General features: G+C 54.5%; 2 protein-coding genes across 2 annotated transcripts in view; one reads left to right on the top strand and one right to left on the bottom strand.

Annotated features, from left to right (window-relative positions):
• LOC116458342 (rho GTPase-activating protein 8-like) overlaps positions 1-427 on the bottom strand; it is a 3,992-nt gene extending 3,565 nt beyond the window's left edge. Inside the window, exon 1 of the mRNA XM_032137969.2 lies at positions 332-427. Coding sequence (XP_031993860.1) covers positions 332-427 — 96 coding nt within the window. The remainder of the gene's footprint in view (positions 1-331) is intronic.
• A 35-nt stretch (positions 428-462) lies between these two features.
• On the top strand, positions 463-16,618 carry KIAA0930 (KIAA0930 ortholog). The gene is made up of 10 exons (XM_032139500.2): positions 463-713; positions 871-1,019; positions 6,593-6,712; positions 6,798-6,875; positions 7,170-7,271; positions 8,500-8,640; positions 9,288-9,482; positions 12,429-12,591; positions 14,507-14,665; positions 15,240-16,618. Exons 1-10 carry the CDS (start codon positions 635-637, stop codon positions 15,278-15,280), a joined length of 1,227 nt encoding a protein of 408 aa, XP_031995391.1. The 5' UTR covers positions 463-634; the 3' UTR covers positions 15,281-16,618.
• The last annotated feature ends 8,918 nt before the right edge of the window (positions 16,619-25,536 follow it).

The raw sequence follows: 25,536 nt of genomic DNA, 5'->3' as shown, positions 1-25,536 counted from the left end.
CTACTGAGTTGATAAGAGAGAGCTTGGCTGCATATTTTGAAGTGTTGAATCTGTCTAGAGAGGGGACAGCCCCACCTATGTTGATCCTGCTGTGTGCCCGTGGTCTCGGTTTGTCTGCATGTGCCCTGAGGAACCTGTGGCTCAGAGCCCCCGCCCATTGTCTCATCACCAGCGGCAGCGCTGGAACGGAAACCCAGATCTTCCCTACTAAAGCCTGTGGGCTTTTTCTCTTTTGCAGGAAAATATTACAAATATTTATCATAAAGAAATACTATTTGTAATAGAAGGGGAAGTCCCTTTGAGGATCAGATGAGCACGAAGCTGCGCAGACGTGGGGCAGGGGTGGGGCGGGTGCTGTCTCCCCGCGGTTCCCGCCTGCAGCCTTGGCTGGCTGGAGGGCGGCTGTCCCTTTAAGTCGTGTTCCCATTGGGACTGCCGCAGCCAGGGGGAGTGGGTGGGGGTGAGAGATGTTGGTGAGAGCCCTGCCTCACCAAAGGCTCCCCCTCCCAGCCAAGCCTTCCCGGCTTCCAGCAGCCAGCCAGTGGCGTTCCTGGCTCCTCGGGATTTTCCTTTTCCTCTGAAGCTGCTGATTCATCCTCAGGCTGGAGTCGGGCTCAGCTGTGGGGCTGGGAGCATGGGCTCTCAGGCTGCTGCTGGGCGGAGGAACTGGGCCTCCTGGGAGGTGTCCTCCAGCCTCTCTGGATGCTCCATGGGTGGGGGTCAGGAGTGGTGAGGGAGGGGCAGCGCATCTCAGAGCCCTCGAAAATTTCTGGCCAGAAATGTGGGGGTATGGGCACAGCTTGGCCAAGGCTATGCTGCAAGGGCCAGGGTGGCCGTCCTTCCTCACTCCTGTCTGGCCTCCCTCTGCAGGGTGCTTCAAGGATGACCGCATCGTCTTCTGGACTTGGATGTTCTCCACCTACTTCATGGAGAAATGGGCTCCCCGGCAGGACGACATGCTTTTCTACGTGCGCCGGAAGCTGGCGTACTCCAGCGAAAGCTGTGCAGACGGGAGGAAGGTGAGTGACCCCCGGCCCCGGCCCCTGCCCCTGCGTCTGTGCCCCAAGCATCCCTGTGGTGTCTGCTCTCGGCGTGCATGTGGGCTTTCCTACAGTGCTCATTCGTATCAGAGGGTGAGTGATATTTATTGAGCACCTACTGTATTCCAGGAACTGTGTAGACAGTCTGATGTGCAAATCTGGATGTGCTGGGTGTCTGTACACATTGTCATTCATCTTCACTGTGACCCTGAAGGGCAGTGATTGCTGTCACCGTCGTAGCTTTGAGGAAACAGGTTCAGAGACAGCTGACTCGGCTGGCCTCTTATAATTAGTCAATAGATGGTAGAGCAAAGGTCGGACTCCAGAGCCCAGCGCCCTCCCTTGGCCATGGCAGGGTGACCTGACTCGGTGGCGATGATGACGGTGCCTTCCACTTATCGAGCCCTCGCCATCATCTGGACATAGTGCTGAGCTCTCTTCTTCTTAGCCTCATTGTGAAGTCCCAACAACTCAACAGGGTGGGTGTTCTTATCCCTTTTACAGATGAGGAAATGGAGGGCTCGGAGATGAAGTGATTCACCTAACATATTTCATCCACTAAATTGAAGTGTGGGAGGAGCTAATAAAATACATTTTGCATGCTTCCTTCTCTGTTTTTCACAAGCTTTTGCAGTTTGTAAAATGTTTAAGCAACCCCATATGCCAGACATGGAAATGCTTTTGTTTTCCTTTAAAAACAAGAAATGAGAGGGCGGTGGAGCCAGGTCTGGAACTTGCAGCCTGCCTGGCTCTGTGACTCCAGGGCCATGGTTTGCTGGCAGAGGCTCATGCAGGGATTACTTGGAGCCTGGCCTTGCCTCGGGCCCGTTTTCTGAGCCTGAACACGTGCGGGATGGATTTTCTACAAGTGGACAGGCCTGGGTGCCTGCATGCTGGCCCCGAGCCCTGAGCTAGCCCCACTTTGGAGGGACCAGCAGGAGACCATGAACAACTGGCCAAGAGGTGGGGGAAGAGCCAGGAGAGGGGAGGGCACCCCAGGAGGGGAGGTCTGGAGACCTGGGTGCAGCCAGTGGGGTGCAGTGTCTGAAGGGTCCATTGGACTTGGTACCAGGGAGGGGTGGCGGCCTTGGCGCAGCAGTTTCAGTGGCAGGTGTGCAGGGACTAGAGCCACACTCAGGCAGGCAGGGAATGCTTTCTGGGAGGGACGAAGAGGAGGCCTGACTGGTGATGGGATCCCTAAGAACCTTCTGGAGCTGGCTCAGGGCTCCTTAGAACCTGCTGCCACGCCCGCCCTGTCTGGGTGTGCAGTTGAGAGACCAGCTTTCAAGGCCAGTCTTGTTTCCCCCTGGTTTACCATATGACACTCCAGGTCATCTCCTGTCTGGAGTAAAAGGGGATCAGGGCAGGTGCCCGGAAAGGTGAGGGCCCTCCCATTGTGGACACCTGGGAGGCTGGGATGTTTGGGGTTGGCGTGACCCTATGAGTGCCCTTGGCAGGGAGGTGGCTGGTGCCTCAGGATCCTCACTGTCCGTGACCCTCATGGCGGGCACAGGCTCCTCTAACCTCAGCACAGTTCTGGGGGAGACACTCCTCTCACCCATGGGAGCCGGAACCCAGAGGCTCAGGCCCTCTGTCGTCCCAGGGCTGTGGACCCTGCCCCTGCCTCCGTCCACTCCGGCCTCTCAGCTTCTGCTGGAGTTCAGGTTGCAGAGAACCTTTCCCCCACCCCCAAATGTTGGTCTTTTCCCCAAGGCAGAGTCTGTTGCAAGCAGGGGCTCTAATGAGGACTTGGCGCATTTGAGACACTCTCAGCTGTACTTTGAATTTTGATTCCAGAGAGGTCACGACTCTGGTCAAGAGGGCAGACAGGGAGGTGGGAGGACAGGTTGTGTGCACCCTGGATAGGCTGGGGTAGGGGGAGGAGAAAGGAACGGCAGATGAGGGGTCTGTCTTGGGTGGAGGAGAAGTTAAAGGTGAGAGCCCATCCACTGAGAAAGCGCAGCCCTGGATCCAGGCCTGAGGAATTTGGAGCAGAGGGGATGGGGCCACATCCAAGCTCTGCTGAAAATTTGGCGGTGTCGAGGTCAGTGAGGGAAGCCTGAGTCCCACGGGAGCAGGTGGCAGTCCAGCTGTTCACATGCTAGAATGTTCCATTGAACACCCACTGTGAGCCATGTGCAGATGCCCCCCCACACTCAGTGCTGGGAGCACAGAAATGACTCCTATCTGGCCTCAGTCTGTTTGGACAGACAGACGGTATAGCCAGTGGTACGGAGCCATCAGTGCTGTGATGGTGGGAAGAGGAGCAGGGTGGCGGTGGTGGGGGGAGTGCAGAAGGTGACATCTGGCGGGCGGGTTGTAGGACAGAGAGAGCGGGCAGCAGTGGGCTGAGGACACGCCCTGTGGAGGGACCAGCCAGTGCAGAGCAGGAGGGTGTGTGACGAGTGCCACATGGGACCTTCCAGAGTGGGCCAATGGAGATTGCAGGGCCTGGTGGGTGGGTCCTGGGGCCGCCCCAACTTGGCATTTTTCCCAGCTTGCCGGGCTGCAGTGCTGAGGGTGGCCTGCAGGGGGCAGGCTGGAGGCATTGACGGGGAGATGGGGAGACCCCCCCCCCCCCGGCAAAAGCCCTGAGCCCTGGGTGGAGGTGGGGGCCCCGCAGAGGCGCCTGCGCACTGCAAGTCCTCTGCGGCAGCCTGGCTGCTTCCCGCCCCCTCCCCATGCCCATCCCGCTGGTACCCAGTCGCCATAGCAACCAGCTGGGCCTCCTGCACCTAGCAGGGGAGGGTGGATGGTCAGGAGCTGCAGTGTCAGGGGGACAGGATGCTGGGAACCCTGCAGTCCTCCAGGGCCCGAGGGACATCCCCAGTCCAGCATTTCCTAGGGAGGGATGTCCTGGATTCCCTGCCCTCTGTTTCCTCCAGCCCTGGACAAAACAATCCGTGTTCCTGGGCAGCCCATTGTGTGCCTTTGGCAGGAGGGGGACCTGGCTCTGTGTGCTGCTGGCTCTGTGCTGGTGGCCCGAGCCCTGTATCACGGTCACATGACACCTCAGGATCCTAAGGTGCAGATCATCTTCCCACCCACTCAGAAAACCAAAGCTCAGAGACAGGGAGGAAGCTTCCTGGGGTCACACAGCTTGCCAGCGGCGAAGCCCTGTCCCCAGTCTCACTTCTTCCTTTTTGGTAGATTGTTCTCAATATAACGTCTACACAGAAAAACAAAGACGTGTACACAGCTTGATTTTTCTTAGACTGAACACCTGGTTTCACCAGCCCCCAGATACAGAGTGTGATGAGAACGCCGAGGCCCCTTCACCCCACCCCAGGGCTCACCCTCCCCCTGGGCAGCTGCTGCTCTGCCTCCTCACACTTCCCGGGCGGGTTCTGCCTGTTCTCACAGCTCCCGTGTGTGGGGTTGGTGGTTCTGCCTGTTCTCATAGCTCGTGTGTGTGGAGTTGGCGGGTTCTGCTTGTTCTCACAGCTCGTGCGCGTAGAGCCGGTGGGTTCTGCCTGTTCTCCCAGCTCGTACATTGGAATCGGGCAGTATATGCTGTTTCAGGCTTCTTTCTCCCTGTGTCATGTTTGTGAGTCATGCCTGTTGACACAGGTGGTTGTAATCTGGTCTCACTGCTGGGTAATGCCTGCGGAGTGTACCATGGCGGCCTGGCCACCCTCCTGTCAGTGGGTACCGGGCAGCTCCCAGTGTTCTCTTGGGCCTGGCTTTGGTGCGCACACGGGCACCTTTCTGATGGGGAACCTGCTCTTTCGCCTGCCTGTGCTGTGGTGCTGCCCTGAACAGCCGTGTGATCGTGCCCATGAGCTTTTCATTCACTGAGTCCACAGCGCTTTGCTGAGCAAAAGCAAATGAACAGGTCAATGAAGTGAGACCAGGAGGAACAGCAGAGTTGTGAACCCCAGGACTCTCAGCTCAGGGGCTCGGGGTGACTGCAGAACCATACAGGCGGTGGAAGTGGGAGGCCCCCCGACCCGGGGACGTCTGTTTCTCACTCCTAGGCAAGGTTGGACTCCTGCACCTCTTTCCATAGACCCGAGCTCTGCCCCTGGCAGGGGGGCGCAGGCCTGTGCACCTGCAAGAGGGCCCAGCAGTGCCCAGCCCCTCAGAGCCCGAGTCAGTGAGAGCACCCAGGACCAGAGGCCCCCAGTCAGCACAGCTGCTTCAAAATTGAAAGCCAGGCTGGGCTCAGTGGCTCACGCCTGTAATCCCAGCACTTTGGGAGGCCGAGGTGGGTAGATCACTTGAGGTCAGGAGTTGGAGATCAGCGTGGCCAACATGGTGAAACCCCGTCTCTATTAAAAATACAAAAAAAAAAATTAACCAGGTGTGGTGGCAGAGACCTGTAATCCCAGCTACTTGGGAGGCTGGGGCAGGAGAATCACATGAACCCAAGAGGTAGAGGTTGCAGTAAGCCAAGATTGTGCCACTGTACTCCAGCCCGGGTGACAGAGTGAGACTCCATCTCAAAAATAAATAAATAAATAAATTGAGGCCAGGCATGGTGGCCCATGCTTGTAATCCCAGCACTTTGGGAGGCCGACAGGGGCAGATGATCTGAGGTCAGGAGTTCGAGACCAGCCTGGCCAACATGGTGAAACCCTGTCTCTACCAAAAATACAAAAAGTAGACAGGTGTGGTGGCATGTGCCTGTAATCCCAGCTACTCAGGAGGCTGAGGCAGGAGAATCACTTGAATCCAGGAGGCGGAGATTGCAGTGAGCCAAGACGTTGCACTGTAGCCTGGGTGACAGATGGAGTGAGATTCTGTCTCAAAAAAAAAAAAAAAAAAAAATGAAAGCCAGTCTCCCAGGAGAGGTGTAGACATGCTTTGGTTTCTCTCTGATATGTATTTATTATTGATCTTCAGTAAATTTGACTCTGATCTGTTAAAATGGGGCTAATGATACCTGCATTGCAGGGTTGCTTTAAAAGGATTAATTTGTAAAATGTGTAGCCCAGACCCCGCCGTCCACTAAGACCTCAGTAGGTGTCACTATTATCATTGATGCCACTTAGCAAATATTAGCTCTTTAAATCATTATGACAGCTTTGAGGGGAAGATGCCCTTAGTCCATTGTACAGATGAAGAAACTGAGGCTCAGTGAGAATGGATGGCCCCCGGGTCCCATCTCCCGTCGCTAGAGAACCGGGGAGCAAGAATTGGAGTTCTGGCTGGGCACGGTGGCTCACACCTGTAATCCCAGCACTTTGGGAGGTCGAGGCAGGAGGATCACCTGAGCCCAGGAGTTTGAGACCAGCCTGGACAACATGGCGAAACTCCACGTCTACAAAAATTTTTAAAAATTAGCCGGGTGTGGTAACATGTGCCTGTGGTCCCTGTTGCTTGGGAGGCTGAGGTGGGAGGATCATTTGAGCCCAGGAGGTTGAGGCTACAGTTAGCTGTGACTGCACCACTGCCCTCTAGCGTGGGCAGCAGTGCGAGACCCTGTCTCAAAAAATAATAATAAAAAAGAATTGGAGTCCTTGTCCATCGTAATGCCTGCATAGTAGTCAGGGAAGAAGAAGAGTGCCACAGTGTGCCCTGGGCACTCACTTCTGCTCTGGGCCTCGCAGGCAGCTGAGCCTGAGGTGGAGGTGGAGGTGTACCGGCGGGACTCCAAGAAGCTGCCAGGCCTGGGAGACCCTGACATCGACTGGGAGGAGAGCGTCTGCCTGAATCTCATCCTGCAGAAGGTATGGGGTGGGATGGGTGGGGCTGCGGATTGGCCCCGAGGGACGGCTGACCCCTCCCTGCACGCTGACCCGTGCCCTCTTCCAGCTGGACTACATGGTGACCTGTGCGGTGTGCACACGTGCTGACGGCGGGGACATTCACATCCATAAGAAGAAATCTCAGGTGAGCCCTGGCGCCAGAGCCCCCAGCCTCCTAACTGCCAGTTCAGCCTGGGCGTGGCAGACCTCTGGCTGCCCAGCATTTGAGAGAGACAAGTCCTCCTGCTTACTTCTCTGCCCCCGAGGTGAGGGGTCTGACTCCAGAAATCCGCTCAGCTCCTGGGATCCTGTATCCCATTCGAGGAGCACAGAACCACCTTGTCCCCCACATCTCCGGGTAGGTCTCTGGCTTTGGACTGGCTCTGGGCGTGTGTGCCGGGTGGGGCCTCACTTGTCCTCCAAATCTGCTTTCTTCCAGCAAGTGTTCGCGTCCCCCAGTAAACACCCCATGGACAGCAAGGGGGAGGAGTCCAAGATCAGCTACCCCAACATCTTCTTCATGATTGACAGCTTCGAGGAGGTGAGCTCTGTACAGGGCCTCTCTCTGTAGCTTCCCCTTCTCGTGAGATGGGTGTTAGGCGCTTCTCCCCCCAGCCTTAGCCTTGCAGAAAGGCGTGGGTGGCTTGGAGCCGGGAAGAGTCCGGCTGAGGCAGACGTGGCTCGCGGTCTTCCCAGCGTTTGCTTGTGGGCAAGTGAATTCCCCCGGCGCAGCCTCCATTTCCTCCTCTGTAAAATCAGTGTCATGACCATCTGTCCTGCTCACCGTCAGGGCTGAAGACTAAAAGGCTCCTGGGTGGGAGGATGCCTCGTAAACTCTCGCAAGAAGCACTGCCCGGGCGGGAGGAGCCATTATTAATGCTAGTAAATGATAAAGAAGCGCCCCCACGCCTGCACTGACTTGGAATCCTAGGATGTCAAAGAGGGATGGGGTTTCCGGAGTTATCTGGGCCAAGCCTTTGTTTTAAGGTTTGGGAAATGGGCTTGGGCAGGAGACTCACCGAGAAACACAGAGCACTGGGAGGGCGGGGAGGGAGCCAGTCGCAGCTCACTCCCTGCTCTGCCCACTCGTGTCTCTCCTCTGTTGAGGCCGTGGTCGGGGTCCTTGTGCGCATCCAAGGCGCTCAGGGCCCTGAGGACTTAGGAGGAAGGCGTGCGCGTCTGCAGGAAGATCCCAGGTTCAGGGAGGTCATGTTCCCTCCCCAGGCACACGTAGCTCCTGCGTGGCAGAGCTGAGATTTGCATTTAAGTCTTTGTGACCTTGGAGCTCACAGTCTGTGCACCAGGCCCTGGGAGCAATGACTCGGGAAGGCGGCAGGATGGGGCCTGTGGCACCTTAGTCTGGTGGTGTCACCCCAGGTGGGCAGTCACCCTGCCACCACACTGAGCCTTTGGCCACACAGGAGCCTCGAAGATGTGGCAGGCAGGGCTGGGCACCCCTAGGCGGTGTGGAGCGGCCCAGACGGTGGCTGACGGTGCTGGTGAACCGTGATGAGGGCGTGCGTCTTCTGCCAGTCCCAGAGTCTCCGTAAGGGTCCCTGTCCTCCCCTGCTGCTCAGACCCTGCCCCAGTGTGAGGCTGTTCCTGTCCTGTGGGGCTCGGAGGGCGTGGGGCCACAGGAGTGTGTGACAGCCAGTTGTCTCCTGCAAAATGGGGTTTTCTGAGCAGCCCTCCCTGCCAGTTGGGCCAGGCTGTGGTGTGGGCGGTGGGAGCTGATGGTCACGTCCCTGTCTCTTTGTGCCCTGGCCCAGGTGTTCAGCGACATGACTGTGGGGGAAGGAGAGATGGTCTGCGTGGAGCTGGTGGCCAGTGACAAAACCAACACGTTCCAGGGGGTCATCTTTCAGGGCTCCATCCGCTACGAGGCGCTCAAGAAGGTGTACGACAACCGGGTGAGTGCGGGGCGGCCTCACGGGTGTTCTTCTGGGCCTGGGGACGGCGGCTCCACAGCCCACCTTGGTCCATACCGTGGGGCCTCCCAGCCTGCTTATGCGTGGTAGCAGCCGCCAGGGCTACCTGCAGCCCCTCCGGGCTCCTTCTAGGCGCTCCCTGGCCCTCTTAACGTCATTCTTCATGGTCGGCCTCAGCCCATGCGGGCCACTTGCCTTCATCTGAAACGTGAGCGGGGACTCCCTCCTCAGTCTCTAGTTACCTGGGAAGTGACGGCTGATGGTGTCGCTGTCCCCTCCTCACGGCCACTTGCTTCCTGCGACTGGCCCTGGGAGCGCTCCGAGTCACCCCAACTAAGCAAGCAGATGTGGGCAGGCCGCTCTCCCCCAGCGGGCGCCATCCGCAGCCAGCCTCACTGCCAGCCTGGGGCCCTGTCCTCAGCCTGGTCCGTGGTTCATGGGGCAGTGGGAGGGGCACCAGGCAGGGATATGGGTCCATTCCAGCTGCCCCGCCTGCCGGCTCAGACCCTCCCTCCCGGGCAGCCCCTGCTTTTCGAGGGATGGTCACCCTGGCTGTTCATGTCCTGGGGAGGGGCCCCATGGAGCCATCGCCACCTCCCTGACTCTGGCTGCCCCGCACCGGCCCCCAGGTGAGCGTGGCCGCCCGCATGGCACAGAAGATGTCGTTTGGCTTCTACAAGTACAGCAACATGGAGTTTGTGCGCATGAAGGGCCCCCAGGGCAAGGGCCACGCCGAGATGGCGGTCAGCCGAGTGTCCACAGGTGACACGTCCCCCTGTGGGACTGAAGAGGACTCCAGCCCAGCTTCGCCCATGCACGAGCGGGTAAGGGCTGCACGGCTGGGGGCGGGGGCTCCCGTCCCTTGGGTTCACTTTCCACCGTCTCCCCCCTGCTCACGGCCCCCTGGGGACATAGGTGTTGTCATCCCCAACCACCAGTGCGCAGGCCGAGGTGCCGAGCGTGCGGAGGCCCGGACCACCCAGCCCTTCTCTTTGCCCAGCGGTTTGTAGGAGGCGCTGCTGCAGGGGAGGCGTTCCTGCCTTGCAGACCTGGAGGGCTGTGCCTGGCCAAGGTCACACCGCAGGCTGGTGTTGGGCCAGAGCTCTTTCTGCCTCCCTGAGATGCCACAGAGCCAGGCTGAGTCCATAGGGCCAGTGGGCAGAAGAGACTGGCTGGGCACCCAGGCCTGGCCCTTGCGCCTGCCTGGGTGGACCTGCTGGGTGAGCGTGGGCACATGGCCAGCCTTCCCCGGTGAGTCAGGTGGGGATGATGGTGACTGAGGGTCAGCCAGAGCATGCAGAGGCCTAGACCATCCAGCTCTTTGCCCCGCGGTTTGTACGAGGCACTGCTGCAGGAGAGGCGTTCCTGCCTCGCACACCTGGAAACCAGACTTGCCAGCTTGCCCCAGGTCACAAGGTCTCTGGGATAGCACTGGGCTTGGGGCCCTGCTCTGTCTAGGCCACTCTCCTTCCCCAGGGTGGAAGGCTGAGGTCAGCAGCAGCTTTGTTCCCAGAAGCCTTTGGTGGGGTACAGACAGGAGAAGGTCTCCAGCCCACTGGCTGCTTTGCTCTGCCTGGTTCTTCCAGAGGGGTTGCCCAGAGCTGTAGTTCTTGGAAGAGGACAGGTGTGCTGGGCAGGGGGGCGCCCTTGGCACGGGTCCAGGGGCAGTCTTGCCCGACCGTTGTCCAGGAGAGACGCCACCCACAGCCAGAATCCTGCTCTGCTGCTCTCATAACCTTGGGTGTGTCTGTTTTCCTCTCCAAGCCTCGGTGTTCTCATCTAGAAACAGGGCACGAGGATACCTGCCCCTTCAGTATTTGGGAGGCTCTGAGGAATCCGGGGCTTGGCCCTCAGGAGGATTCCCAGGTGGCAGCTGCCGTAGTTGCTGTTGACCTACTTGGAAAGCAGACGCACGGGAATGTAAATGATGCATTACCGCAGGCATGCCTGAGATGAGGGAGTGTGCGTTTGTTACACTTTTAGTTCGAGAAAGATCTGAACCATGCATATCTCCAGGTGGTCAGATGTTGGTTTTCTTTCTCTTCTGTATATCTTTTTTGCGGGGGGAGGTATCTTCTGCAATGAATGTGTTTTGCAAGCCAAAGACAGCAAGTGCTATTTTTTGCAAAGATGGGTGAGAATTCCAGGCAGGGGCCTCTCTTGTCTTTGAAATGAGGTGGTTTATATTTCTGAGTTTGTTTCCGAGATAAAGGGCCTGGTTCTTCTCCCTAGTCCTAAATTACCCCCTGGGACTCTGACAAAATGTGTGTGTGAAAGTCCTTACGAAGATGTGACCTGAGCTCTGGGCTGGACAAACCCGGGTGCCACCTCCAGCCACAGCCTGACGACTGAGTGACCACAGGTCACTAGACCTACCTGAGCCTTGGTTTTCCCATCTGTCCAGTGGGAGTTGCTGTGAGGGGTGTGAAAGTCCCTGGTGCCTTAGCAGCTGGGCAGCCCTGGGGTTCGGGGGAGGGGCGTGCTAGGGTCACATAGGGTCAGCAGCAGGGCTGGCCCCTGGGGACTGCCACCTGTGCGCCTGCTATTACCTGTCTCCATCTCCGGCGGGGTCGTCTGGAGCCAGTGTGTGACACATGCCGACTCTGTGTATTGTGGTTGCTGCTGTTTGTTTCTTTTATCTTTTAAAAACCTTCCCCGGCTTGTGGGAACACCGTCTGGAGCCCAGCAGCTGCCAGGACTTTGGTGGATGTCGGAGCCGTGACGAGGAGGCTGACGGGGCTCCCGAAGTCTCAGTCCCAGCTCATCCTGCTCCTCAGATTATTGTTGGCATGGGGAGGAGGGAGGAGATGGGCCAAGTTCCCTCTGGCTGGAACGCCCTTCCCCCCCTTCTTCACCTGGCGAACTCCTACTCGTCCTTCAAGACCCAGCTCCAGCGGCGTCTCCTCCGGGAAGCCTTCCCTGATTTCCCAGGCTGTGGATCCCTTTTGCCTCTGTGCTTCGTGTATCCTGTGCTTCTCTGTCTCCACAGCCAGCATGCTGTCTATGGTTGTCACTCTGAGTCTGTCACCCCAGCAGACTGTGAGCTCCTTGAGGGCAGGGACCTGCAGTGTGCCTGTCTGTCCTTAGTGCTGTGCCTGCCTGGCCCTGAATGGGTGTGAATGTTCGGTGAACAGAACCAAACGTGATTGGAAGTGGGGAGAAGACAGAGGCATAGAGCCATTTAGCACAGTATTTCCTGTGAAGGGTGCTGGGAATGAGAGGGATGGGGCCACGTCAGCCCTGAGAAGTAGGATGAGGAGCGTGGCCCTGGGGGACAGAAGACGGGGCTGCTGCCGTCCTGCTTGGTGATCACAGGCAAGCCAGGGTCTCGGTCCCTGCCTTAGTTTCCCCCTCTGTCAGATGGGCTGACGCTAGCCCCTGTCTCACGGAGCTGGAGGCTCAGTGGGTCCGTGTTGGGGCCGGTGCTCACTCGGTGTCAGCAGCTGTTGTTACTTTGTGCTTGAACACCCCCTACCCACTGTTTGAGGCCCAGGGCGGGGGGGGGGGGGTCTTCTGCCATTTGCGGCAGCAGCCTGGCCCCTCCTCGGGCAGCACTGGTGGCCAGGTGTCCTACTGGTCCCTGGGCTGGAACGCATCTTCCAGTCTCTAGGCCCCACCTAGCACGGGCCGGCTGGGGCTGGGTCCTCCTGGCCGAGCGGCCTCTTCCCTGGGCTGTGTCGGGTTGTTTGAGGGCGGGAGAGGAGGGGCATTGGGACCCCTGGGTAGGGGGCTGTTCTGCTACTCTGGTGACTTTGGCTGCTTGTTCCCAGGTGACCTCCTTCAGCACGCCCCCCACCCCAGAACGGAACAACCGGCCCGCCTTCTTCTCCCCATCCCTCAAGAGGAAGGTGCCCCGGAACCGGATCGCTGAGATGAAGAAGTCACATTCGGCCAATGACAGCGAGGAGTTCTTCCGGGAGGACGACAGTGGAGGTGACCCCCCACTCCGTGCCCTAGGGCCCCCGCGCCCTTCAGTCTCCTCTTGATCCAGACCAGTCATTCATTCATTCATTCATTTGTTCATTCAGCAACACTTAGAGAGTGGGTGCCATGTGCCAGGTAGCCCTCCAGGAGCTGAGGGTAGAGCTGGGGACAGACAGAAATGGCTGCCTCTGGGGGTCCCGTCCTGGTGGGCTCAGGCGTCTCCTTGGCAGAGTGCTTGGAGCACAGGTGTGCAGCAATTGGTCAGTTTCAGGGGATTTCCCACCTTTCTAAGGCCTTTCAGCTTAAGGAAGAAAGCGGATGGGTGATCTGATGGCTCTGCACACATGGGGTGTGGAGGGAGAGAGGAGGGCTCCCCTCCCTTGTGCTGCTTTGGGCCAGCTCGCCCTCAGGGTGAGGCCTGGCCCTCCTGGCTCTGTGCAGCCTCCCAGGACCATGTGCTCTGTGGTGACAGAGTCGCCACTCGTGCAGCCTACCCCTGGCCTCCCTGTGCCCCTGTCCCCTGGATTCCGGGTGTCTGTATCTGGGTGTTCCCATGCCCCTTAGTCCTGCCCAGGCGCAGTCTGCACTCTCTCCTGAGCACCTGTGCCTGCTCCCTGTCTTCGCTCAGTGACCTTCCAGAATACAGGAGTCGTTTCCCAGAGTCCCCAGGGAGGCCTCTGAGGGGTTTTATGCAAGGGAGTGACACAGTCAGATTAGCATATTTAAAATGCCACTCAGCAGTCCCTGTGGGAAATGGCTCCTTGGGGACAGGGGTGGCCGTCACAGACAGGTTGGGAGGTTCTGCCATGCTCTGCTGGCATGGACCACGTGCCTTCCTCACTGTCATCCTCAGGACCCAGCAGGCGCCTGGCTCCGCACTATGTGTGTGTCTGTTGAGTGTATGGAAGTGAAGGATTGGCCAGGCACAGTGGCTCACGCCTGTAATCCCAGCAGTTAGCAAGGCCAAGGCGGGTGGATCACCTGAGGTCAGGAGTTCGAGACCAGCCTGGCCAACATGGTGAAACCCCGTCTCTACTAAAAATACAAAAAAATAAGCCAGGCATGGTGGTGGGCGCCTATAATCCCAGCTACTTGGGAGGCTGAGGCAGGAGAATCTCTTGAACCTGGGAGGCGGAGGTTGCGGTGAGCCGAGATCGTGCCACTGCACTCAAGCCTGGCCAAGAGTGAGATTGCATCTCAAAAAAAAAAAAAAAAAAAAAAAAAGGACATGAAAGATTCACTGACAACTCCCACCGAGCACCTCCTCCAGCAGGGAGCTGGGGCTGCAGCACTGATCAGAAGAGGTGGCAGTCTGTCCTGACCCCTGGGACCAAGAAGCAGGGGTCCCACCTGCTCAAGGCCCTAGCCCAGGTCAGGGACTCCAGCACTGGCCTCTACCTGCTCTTGTGTGAACTTGGGCAAGCCCCTTCCCCACCTGGGCCCGTTCCTGAATCAGTAAGAAGTACTGATCACTGCCCTAGTCTGCCTCTTTGGGGCAGGTTCCCCCAGCCTGGACCACAAGACTGGGTGACGGTGCAGGTCGGCTCAACCTTGCTGCTCCCATGCTCTGCAGGTGGCGGTGCCCAGTTCCAGGGACAGGGCCCGGAGAAGCAGAGAATTACACACTGTGTGTGCCAGACCCCCCGGAGGAGACTGAGCTTGAGACAGAGAAGGGAGAGTTGAGGGGGTGCCCAAAGAAGTCTTCCTGGAGGTGGAGGCCTGGGTCTGGGCCAGAGGAAGCGGGGAGGGGTGTCATAGGCAAGGAGGCAGCAGCTCTGGAGTGCATGGGTGCTGGTGTGGGGGTGTTGGTAAGGAGCGTCCCAGCCTCAGCAGAGTGTGGCCTCAGCCTGGACTGGCAGCTGGCCTCCTGCTGCTCCCCCTGCGTCCCATGCTGTGGGCCTTGACCTGGCCTTCTTTCCTCCAGCTGATCTGCACAATGCAACCAACCTGCGGTCTCGGTCCCTGTCGGGCACAGGACGGTCCCTGGTCGGGTCCTGGCTGAAGCTGAACCGAGCAGATGGCAACTTCCTTCTCTATGCACACTTAACCTACGTCACTTTGCCGCTGCATCGGATTTTAACAGGTAATGCTGGCTGATGTGGGGAAGCAGCCGCACCTCCTCACAGCCCGCTCTGCCTCCAGGGCCTTGGTACTTGCGAGGCACCCGCAGTCATCCCGCCCCGTCCTGTCGGTTGGTTGGGTTTCTTTGCAGGGCTCTTGGCCTCTTTGTCTCAGACTTTGGGTGGAGCCGTAGCTTTCCCAGAGCTGAGGTCCTCCCTTTTTTCACCTTTCTGGCGCACCTGTTGTCCCCTCTTGAGTGGCCACAGATGCCCGGGTGTGTGTTACTCACGGGGGAGGGGAGGCTCTCAGGCCACCTCGCCGACCCAGGCCTGCAGCAGCTGTGACAGGCGGTGGCTCTGGCCCCTACACCAGCTTGTACCTGAGGCCCTGCAGGGTGTGCCGTTGCTGCGAGCCCACTTCCCAGTCCTGCGGGGTAGGGATGGTGGAGACACCTCTCCTCTGCAGTCTGTGAGGCCTGGAGAGGAGACGCATGAGTGGCTGAGGCAGGCTTCCTTCAGAAGTGGCACTGCCGTGGCCATAGCACTCACCACTGTGGAGGGTTACTGTCTCACCTGCTTCCCTCCTGCCGGCCCTAGACATCCTGGAAGTTCGGCAGAAGCCCATCCTGATGACCTAGCCGCGTGCGGAGCCTGCGCAGAGCCCTGGCCGGGCCCAGCCCTGGGAGTGCTGCCAAGTGCCTACCTGTCCACCGCCACCGGGGTCTTCTGTGACACGCCAGTGCTGGAGCCGCAGCCAGGCGAGGCCACTCGACTCCCGGGGCCAGGGCCGACTCCACGAACACCAGCCCAAACTGAAGTGCCTCTTCCCTCCCCTGCTGGCTCTGCTCCGCCCTGTGCCCCCCGCCCATCGCCCCCCACCCATCTCTGGAGAGCCCTCTGCACCCAAAGAGGAGTAGAGATGCCGAGCGGCCATGAGAGAGAGCGGGAGGAGCAGCTGATGCCCAGAGCGGGGCCAGACCGGCGCATCTATGTTCACATCCCCCCAGCAGCAGGCGGAACCACCCAGCCAGGGCACTCAGCACATCAGACTGTCCACACCTTCTTGAGGAAAGCCAGTGGAAGATTCTGGAATGCCGTGCGGATGAACTTCAGCACCCGAGTCAGTCCCAGCTCATCCTCCCCAGTTTACCACTTTGTTCTAATAGGAGATGGGAACACAAGAAGTTTGATGGCTTTGCCCTGGGCTGGGAATACCTCACCCACGCCCAGTTCCAGAAAGGCCTCCAGCTGAGCAGACGGCCCTGATCCCGCCAGAACGGCCTTTTGCTTCCAGCCAAAGAACACCGCCAACACCTCCAACCTGGGACATCCCACGCTGGGCCTCGGACGGAGGGACCTCCAGAATTTGGATTCTGAGGGTAGTCGGGAGGCCTCGGTAGCTGGGCAGAACAGGACATCTGCCAAAGGGTGTCTGCTGTCGGGTGGGGCTGGCATCCTCCCGGGAAGGTTCTAGGTGGGACCCTGTCTTTTGGGGGCAGGGGTGTCTCTTCATCTTCCCTGGTTTCCTAGAGCTCACTTCCTTTGACGGCGTGTGCTGGTCCCATCTCAGACCAGCTCACTGAGGCAGAGGAGTTGCTCAGAGGCTCACATGGGCACCCCCATCGGTTTGTGTGAGCAGCTGCTCAGCCCCAGGCCTGCCCTCGGCCTGGTCCAGCATGAAGGCGTTTCCATCTGCAAGGATGCACGGTACCCTCCCCGAGAGCAGACCTGTCCCCTCCCCAGCTGGGAGTAAACTGGAAGCTGGGTCTCTGTTGCTATGTGTTTTTGTGTGAAGTTCCCAGGAATATTTGAGGGGTTCCAGTCATGTGTTTAGGGATCTTCTCTGTGGGGGAAAAGGAAGAGGAGGGGCTTGTTCTCCCATCTGATTATTCTTTGGGCTCCGGGAACAGGGGACTACTTTGGGGCTTTCTCCAGACTTTTGTATGTTATTATTAAAAGCGAGCTATTGCATTTCATTCTGCCTCAGTTTGCCCACCTGTGAAATGGGGCTGATACCACCTACCTCACTGAAGCCTCCAGGGTTCAAGTGTGTGGCTGGGTCAGGGCGCGGTCACCCGTCATTCTGCATAGGTCGGGTGGGATGTTAGACTCCTGGGATGCCCTCCTCCCCCTCGCCCTTTGTAATAACCTAGTCCGAGACCGTGGCTTGGTGGGGGATGTGAACTTTCTCTCTCCTCCAGCAGTGTCCGCTCAGGCCTGACAGCTCAGCTCTGCACGATTTCATGTTCCAAACCCACGTCTTAGGGCAGCACAGTGTCAGGTCATGTCATGCCCCAAAGTGTGGGGACAGAGCCTCAGGGAGCCCCAGGCGTGGCCCAGCCCCATTTGAGTGCTCTCTGGGGATACCAAATGCTGCTTCCAAGTTTGTGTTCATGTGGCTAAAATATACCCATTTCTTCAGGAACTCTTCCCCTGGTTGTTCTGGGGATCTTGGGAGAAACACAGCCCTGACAGCTTGTCTGTGGGAAGATGAGGCAGTCCAGGTCGTGAGCAGCACAGCGGCCCGCCCTCTGTTCTCAGAGGTGAGGGGCCGGAGAAGGTCGTCTCCCCTGGGGCCAGCATTTGGCCAAGCTCGGAGGCTTGGCCAGCACTCCTGGATGGCTCAGAGCAAGCCGGGCTCCTCGTCTGTACGATGGCGAAAATGCTGCCCGCCTCACAGGGTGACCATGAGGACCAGTCACAGTGATGTGTGAAAGGACTCGCTGGTCACAGAAACGTGTGCAAATCATGCTGTTTTAGAGATCAGCCCTCAATTTGTAAGGCATGTGAACAGGGCACACGGCGGGCTGGCGGTTTCATAGCTGACACATAGCGCCTACCATGTGCAGCTGCCTGTCCGACCCCATCTTACAGACGAGGAAACCAGCACACAGGCACCAAGGAACTGTCCAGAACAAACAGCAGGGGCCGGCGATGGGAGTCCAACCGAGGCATGCGGCCTGGCCTGCATGCTGAGCCACACGGTGCTGCCCGGACAGATGGACAGACACTCGGTGGAGTCTGCCTTTCTCAGGCCCTAAATCCCTCTCCAGAGGGTACTTGCGATGCCGGATTTAAAACTTGCTCAGAGCCACTTAGCCACTTGAGAACTAGACAGTAAGGTGTTACTCCCAGGTTGGTTTTTCCAAAGTAACAAATGACTTGTGGAATAAAGTAATAGAGTAACAAGTGGCAGGGCCACAACCAGGGCCCCCAAAGTCCTGGTGTTGGCACATTTGTACTTCTTGTAAGACCATCTTTAATTTTTCTGGGAACACACTTGCCTTTTGTGTAATGCGGGGAAGACTAATGCATGGTGACACCTAGGTTTCCTCAACAGAACACTTGATCCCAAAACCCCTTTAAGACCTTAGGTCTCCTCAACGGAAAACTGTACTTTAATCCCAACCCCCCTTTAAGACATATTGGGGCTGGGCGCAGTGGCTCATGCCTGTAATCCCAGCACTTTGGGAGGCTGAGATTGGTGGATCACCTGAGGTCAGGAGTTCAAGACCAGCCTGACCAACAAGGTGAAACCCCATCTCTACTAAAGATAGAAAAATTAGCCGGACATGGCGGCAGGCACCTGTAATCCCAGCTACTCGGAAGGCTGAGGAAGGAGAATAACCTGAACCCAGAAGGCGGAGGTTGCAGTGAGCCGAGATCATGCCATTGCATTCTAGCCTGGGCAACAAGAGTGAAACTCTGTCTCAAAAAAAAAAAAAAAAAAAAAATAAGACATATTGGTCTTTAAACCCAAAACCCCTTTAAGGCATGTTGGTCTTAAGGGGATTTGGGATTGAAGCACAGTTTTCAAGAAACCTAGGTGTCACTTTTTAGAACATTAAGAAGAAAGTTGTGGGGTGGGCTTTTCCATTTAAAGGAATGTGATGATTCTAGGTTCTGATGGGTGATAGATGGTCTCCGTTTACACCTTCTTTTAGCACCTGTAAGTTCAGGTAGTGGCCATCTTACATTCTCATGTCCTGCTGGAAGTGCCTAGTTGCCTGCAAAGACAGCTAAGGCTCATTATTTCAAAAGAAGATTATTTAAAACACGAGTGACAGGTAGTCAGAATCGAGAACATAAAGGATGCAAGATGCTCTATAACCAAGTCAGCTTGGGGGCAGGATGGGTTGCTGAGTGAAGTCACCGCTCACTTTTGGATTCTTAGAGACTGTGAGTCAGGCTTCCTTCTACACGGAGTCATGGGAAGGGTATAAAGGCACGTTCCTGAGGTGCCCTCCCCCAAAGAATCTACCTGCACTCAAACCAGGATCTGTTTTTGCTGTTTTAATCACAAATAGACTAGTTAGTAGAAGACTTTTGAAGAACGAAGTAAAACTTTTTTTTCATTAAAAGACGTCCCAGAGGAAAGGCCCTGTGCAGCCAGTGTATTCTACTGACTGCCTTGACCACATCCTAATATGGTGGCTTTAAGTTGTTGGCCAAAATCCTTTAAAGACAAATGAAACATCTGCCAACTTTTTAGTGCACTTAACAGGTTTCACTGACGTTTTTCTCAATTTTCGAATGTAGGTGAGATTTGCTTTCATGTCCTGTTTCAAAAACCAAGTCTCTCTTGACAGCCCGTTGGTTCTTCCTGTCCTGTTGCTCTAGTCTGTAATAAACAACCACCTGATAGGACGGACACTCCACGAGATAAGGAAAGGCACGTGCCCTTGAGCTCGAATGGAAGCAGCCTCTGGAGGGGCAGCCACTGCCCTTCGAGGGACAGCAGCTCTTCAGCAGGTGGCCAGAGTGCCACGTGACTCTGCAGACGACCCCTGGGAGTGGGTGATGGACACCTGCTGGGGCTTTTCATTTTTCACTGGCTGACTTGATCCTCAGTGACAAAAGGACCCCTGAGCCCTTTCTCCGAGCCCTGGAGCAACTCCTCAAGACACCGAGTGGCCTCAGGGCTGGGTTCAGAGCTCCTCCCGCAGGTGAAGCCTCAGAAGTGGAGGCAGCTGCTGATGGGTGAGTTTACTTCTTATCCTGCCTAAGGCAAGTAGGCATTTTTATTCTGTTTCCAGTCCTTGAGCTCAGCAGATCAAAATAACAGTGACCCTGCAACCCCACAGAGCCCAGGGCGCGCTCGCTGTCTTTCTTCCCGGCCCTGCCCCTTTAGTCCCCGCTCTGGAAGACCAGGCAGTTTAGGTGTAAATAGGTATCTTTTATGGTTTCCGAATGAATTATTTGTGTGAGAGTAATTAAATCTGTAAGAAAACCTGTTGAGATTCTTCACTATGAATTATAATTTCTACAACATGTATTTTAGCAAAAACACCCATGCTGGCCTCCACTGGATAGCTCGGTATGCTAATTGCCAGTTGCATAAGCATTACCAACCGCGTCTTTATTAACCATCTTTCACATCCAGTAGAGATCATTTCTAGGGGGTATTTGTTGGTTGGCTGTTAGCTTTGCTTTATGATTTCATGTTTCTTTTAAAGGTGGTTTAGCATGCTGAATATTAAATTTTTTTTTCTGTGTCTTCCTCTAATCTTTATTTTTTTCTGTAATGGGAATTTCAGGGTAAATACAGATATTATAGCAAAGCGATAATTTAATGATTGAACCTTAATTTGCCCCCAGTGATTGCTGAAACTTTTTTTGGAGCTTTCACACAAGCTACTTTTTCGAACTGGAGTGTGTTGGAGGCAGAGAAAAATCACCCTGTGTGCTGGCTTTGCCTGTTGTGAGCCAGTGAGGAGTCCGAGAAGAGGTGGGCGGGTCAGTGACTGGGGTTTGGCCAGAGATGCCATATTTGCAGAATTAAATCATTTCAAGATGCATTTCAAGGCCTGGCACGGTGGCTCAAGCCTGTAATCCCAGCACTTTAGGAGGCCAAGGCGGGCAGATCACTTGAGGTCAGGAGTTCGAGACCAGCCTGGCCAACATACGGTGAAACCCCCATCTCTACTAAAAATACAAAAATTAACCGGACATGGTGATGTGCACCTGTAGTCTCAGCTACTTGGGAGGCTGAGGCAGGAGAATTGCTTCAACCCGGGAGGCAGAGGTTGCAGTGAGCCGAGCTCACACCACTGCACTCCATCCAGCCTGGGTGACAGAGACTCCATCTTTAAAAAAAAAAAAAAAAAAATGCATTTCAAGTTTAGCTTTCAGCCTCCACAAAGTAGTGCACACCCTTTCAGTCGTACTATAAAATTTCCCAAGCTTTTTCAGAGAACTTCTTAACCCTCACAGAAGTGGAAAAACAATGGAATAGAGGCCAGGAGTCCCAAGTTCAGGTTTTGCAGGCTCCGGGTAAGCTGCCTGGTCTAACGGAAGATGAGGTGTATGCAGCAGGCGGCTCTCTTGCAGCTTGGCAGGTGAGGGGACCTCGAGCAGGCTCTCGCATTTTCCGGCTGATCCTTCCGAGCCTGCTACTGCAAGGCCCTCGTAGGTGGAAGCAGCCTCATCGTCGCGTTTCACACTGAGCTTTTCCTTTCCATGGTCAGATGGACTTAGTTACCAGCGATGGGTGTAAGACCTAAGACACCGCAGAAAGTTGCAGAATGGAAAATGAGGGGCAGAGAAAAGAGGGTCTGAGAGGAATGCAAGCATTCTGGAATACAGTAAGGGACATTCCATCAATGACACTTCTTGGGAACAGTCACTGCCTTAGAAACACCAGACCAGGAGAATTTTCTGACCACAACCCCAAAGGCAGCCCGTGAAGATGGCGGTTAGGAAGGAGGCGGTCTAGCAGGTGAAGACTTCCTTGCCATCCAGGTCAACCCCCTTCTTGTTGAACAGTGGGAAGTCTTTTTTTTTTTTTTTTTTTTTGAGGCGGAGTCTTGCTCTGTCACCTAGGCTGGAGTGCAGTGGCGCGATCTCCGCTCACCACTGCAAGCTCCGCCTCCCAGGTTCACGCCATTCTCCTGCCTCAGCCTCCTGAGTAGCTGGGACTACAGGCGCCCGCCACCGCGCCCGGCTAATTTTTTGTATTTTTGGTAGAGACGGTTTCACTGTGTTAGCCAGGATGGAGGGAAGTCCTTTTAAAGCAGTCATCTGAAAAATGTTTAATAGATATTTGGGGAGAGTCTCTGTCTTGGAAGCTGCCTGCAGGAACCTCATTCCTATTCATTGCCTCCTCTTGGAAGGCTAATTTGCTATTTCGGTTCCTTTATCCTTAGATGAGCTTTTAGGAACTACTGTCATGCCCTAGCTTAGAAGGAAAAAAGTTAACTGGAAAGGAAAACCTTTGGGAATCTTATACTGGGAGGAGAAGGGAAGGGAATGTAACTCAATCCATATAATAACACAGTTCATTGTATATAGACATGTTGACTGTGGTAACATGCTGTACTTTGTGCCTGATTGTTAAAATGACAAGAACAGCTGGAAAATTTACATGAGGAGGGGAAAATACTTGTTTCTGGGGATAAAGAAAGGATCATGTTGTCTTGTCTTTCCTTACAGTATCACTGCATTGCGCCCTGACTTAGCCTCTCCATCAGCCAACAGGTTAAAGAGATTTCTTTCCTGTGTGGACTGGGGTCTTTCCTCTTGGAATCTGACTTTAATAAAACAATTAGGTTGCTCATTTTGAAATAACCATGGCTTTTCGCCAAATTTTATGCTACTTTGAATAAACAATTTTGCTTAAAAGATTTTAGCCACTTCCAGAAGCCAGTGCAGTTGAGTAATTTAGTGGGCACCTACATCTCGCTTAATGTGGCACGCTGGGGAGAGGTGTGTGGGGCTGGGACCTCAAGCTGCACCACCTCAGACACACTCAACCCTGGGCCTGGGTTTTCTCAAGTAGAATCACCACTTTCCTTCCTGGGATGCGACGATGTTGAAGTGAGACAAGGTTACATCCAAAGGCTGGCGTAGTTGCTGGCAACGCTGATAACTACTGCCACTTCTTCCTGGCGTGCCCAAGGGGTATTTCATGTGCCATCTTTGGAGTCATCGGGAGTGCATGTGCCAGCGGTTCCCAAATGTGAGCATGCCTCAGGATCACCTAATGCACACTCTAACCCAACGTTCAAACCCAGAAGACTGGTGAGGAAGATACTTAGGCATCAGTGATGATGGCTGTACAACTCTGTGAGTATGCTAAAAGCCACTGAATCATATACTTTAAAGGGGTGCATTTTATATGAATTCTCTCTCAATTTTGAATAATGGGCTCCAACTTGAGGCGCTGATTCAGTAGCCTAGTTGGGGCCCATGGGTTTGCCTTTTTGGGGTGGGGGGGATGGGAACGGACAGGGTCTTGCTGTCACCCAGATTGGAGTACAGTGGTGCAACCACGGCTTACTACAGCCTGGATCTCCTGGGCTTAAGCGATTCCTTCCACCACCATGCCCAGCTAATTAATTTTTTTTTTTTTTTTTTTTTTTTTTTAAGAGACAGGGTCTTGCTGTGTTGCCCGGGCTGGTCTCTAACTCCTGGGCTCAGCAATCTTCCCACCTCAGCCTCCCAAAGTGCTGCAATTATAGGCGTGAGCTACCTTGCCCAGCCGGGTTTGCCTTTTTTTTGGTTTTTTGAGACAGGGTCTTGCTTTGTCACCCAGGCTGGAGTGCAGTGGCATGATCACTGCTCACTCCCTGGAGCCTCCACCTCCTGGGATCAAGCCATCCTCCCACCTCAGCCTTCCAAGTAGCTGGGCCGACAGGTGCATGCCATCATGCCTGGCTAAATCTTGTATTCTTCGTAGAGCCAGGGTTTTGCTATGTTGCATGTTGGGGACCAGCCTCAACACCACCCGTAGAGTACCCGCCTCAACACCACCCGTAGGGTACCCGAAGTCTGGTGGCGACAAAGGATTGAGAAGAGACAGGTTAAGAGTAAAGGTGGGAGCCAAGGGGCCAGCTGCAAAATGTGGAGGCTGCAAAAGGCTCAGAGCTCTGGGCTCTACATTATTAATAGAGTACAATCACTTAGATCTAAAAAGCAGATGTTCAGGGCGAAACAGTGAAAGGGCGGCAGTGCGTCATAGGCATAATCTATAGCAATAGCGGTTTAAATGAATCTCCTTTGTGCTCAAACAGCATATCTTTAACTTACCGGAGAGTAGCTAGTGGGAGTGGGCTTAACTAGGAGCCTGCACGTCTGTCCACATTCCAGTGTTTCAAAGGTGTCTTTCTCCTTGAACACAGTGTTTACAAAGAGAGCAGGTCTTGCTCTGAGCATGGGAACACGATGGCAATTAGGAGGCTTTCCTCCTCAGAGACCTCTCGTGGCTTCCACAACTTAGTGTCCTGTATTTTTATGGCCAGTTTATATAGGCACCCCACAAGCCCTTTTCCCAACAGTTGCACAGGCTGGTCTCCAACTCCTAGGCTCAAGCGATCCACCCGCTTTGGCCTCCCAAAGTGTTAGATTACAGGCGTGGGCCACCGCGCCCGGCTGGGCTTGCATTTCCATCAAGTTCCTATGTGTGAGTCCCAGGAGCACTTTGAGAACCCGGGTTCTAGCCCAGCCATGCAGCCGAGTATCTAGGGCTGCTGCGGTTTAGGTGCAATCTTCCTCTTCAGATAACATTCTCTTAGTGTCATTTAGTTTCTATTAGATGTTAATAGTTCAGGAAAATACTTTGATGGATAACTTAAATCTCTGCAATATTTTTTTAAACCAGAAAATACCCCTTATAAACCAAATAAATGCTGAGTAACGTAGGAAAGGTTAAAAAATAAGTCTCAAAGGTTTGCTGTGAGGACTAACCAAGGTAATACATATAAAGCACCTAGCCAATGCTTTGCACACTAGCCCATTAAGGATCAATTGTTCCCATTCCAATCTGTTAAGATTTTAATCCAACAGAAACCCTTGGTCTGAATGGTTTACAAGTAGTCTCGTCCCCCAGCAAGGAGTCTGATAATAAACTGGTCTCTTACTCGCCTCCAAGCCGACCTTCCTCATGTTCAAGGAAGTTTCTGGTTGCAGCTTCTGCGTGATTCTTCTTCCTCAGGTCTGTCTGACTTGTATTAATGCCAAGTGCATCACAGAGGAACATAAGACTGTCACACACTGGGATTTTGTTTTTCATTTATTCACATTTCATGGATTGTTACACTTCCTCGATGGGAGCATTCAAAAACTAATACAAGCTGAGATTATATTGTCTGACAATTCAAGTATTTTAGTTTTAGAAAACAATTTCCTATTTAAAGTAAAAAGCAAACAATTTATCCGTCAGTTGATTGCAAAGAATTACATCTCCATTACAATTGTGTCTGCATCAAACGGAGAGTCCTTCGTCCTCAGCATGATTGTTACTGGTTGAGAACATACAGTGTGGCCTGTGTTCTGAGTGCCTGACTGGAAAAGACCTCCCCGTCATCTACCATACTACAGGACAAATCAGTATCTACTCAAATTCCCACTTCCAGAATGAGAGGACTCGTCAGGGGTTTAGGAGTGTGCAAAGCCTTCAAAATGTGTCGTGCTTGAATTTTGACTCTTCTGAAATAGAATAACTGACAAATGCTCAAAAAACAACTTTTACTGAAAAGGCTCTCAGTGAAAACTTGTTTTGAACTCTACTAGTAAGGTAGAATATTAGTTTTTCTTCCCCTCCACACCAGAAAAGATAGTTTTTTCTTTCTTTTTTTTTTTTTTTTGGCATGCAGCATATATAAAATGTGATCTAGAATTGAAATTGTAAAATAGAATAATCCTCTTAAAATCAGCCCATGAACAGTCAGACTTGTCCTTCCATGGAAAACATAATCTAAACTTATTTAAAAACTGGCTGTATTTTCAGTCTGTAATTCGAATAATGAAGATGGCATAACAAATTTTTTTGCTTACTAGGAATGCGCAAAAGGATGAGATGGATACACAGGTTTAAAAAAAAAAAAGGCCACTGGGGATACTTAGTTATTTGTCCAGATGCAAAACAATTTCAGAATAACAAAATACACACCTTGCT

Source organism: Hylobates moloch, unplaced genomic scaffold (assembly GCF_009828535.3).
Source record: "Hylobates moloch isolate HMO894 unplaced genomic scaffold, HMol_V3 SCAFFOLD_19, whole genome shotgun sequence".
Classification (NCBI taxonomy): Eukaryota; Metazoa; Chordata; class Mammalia; order Primates; family Hylobatidae; genus Hylobates; species Hylobates moloch.
This window is presented reverse-complemented; position numbering and strand designations above follow the sequence as displayed.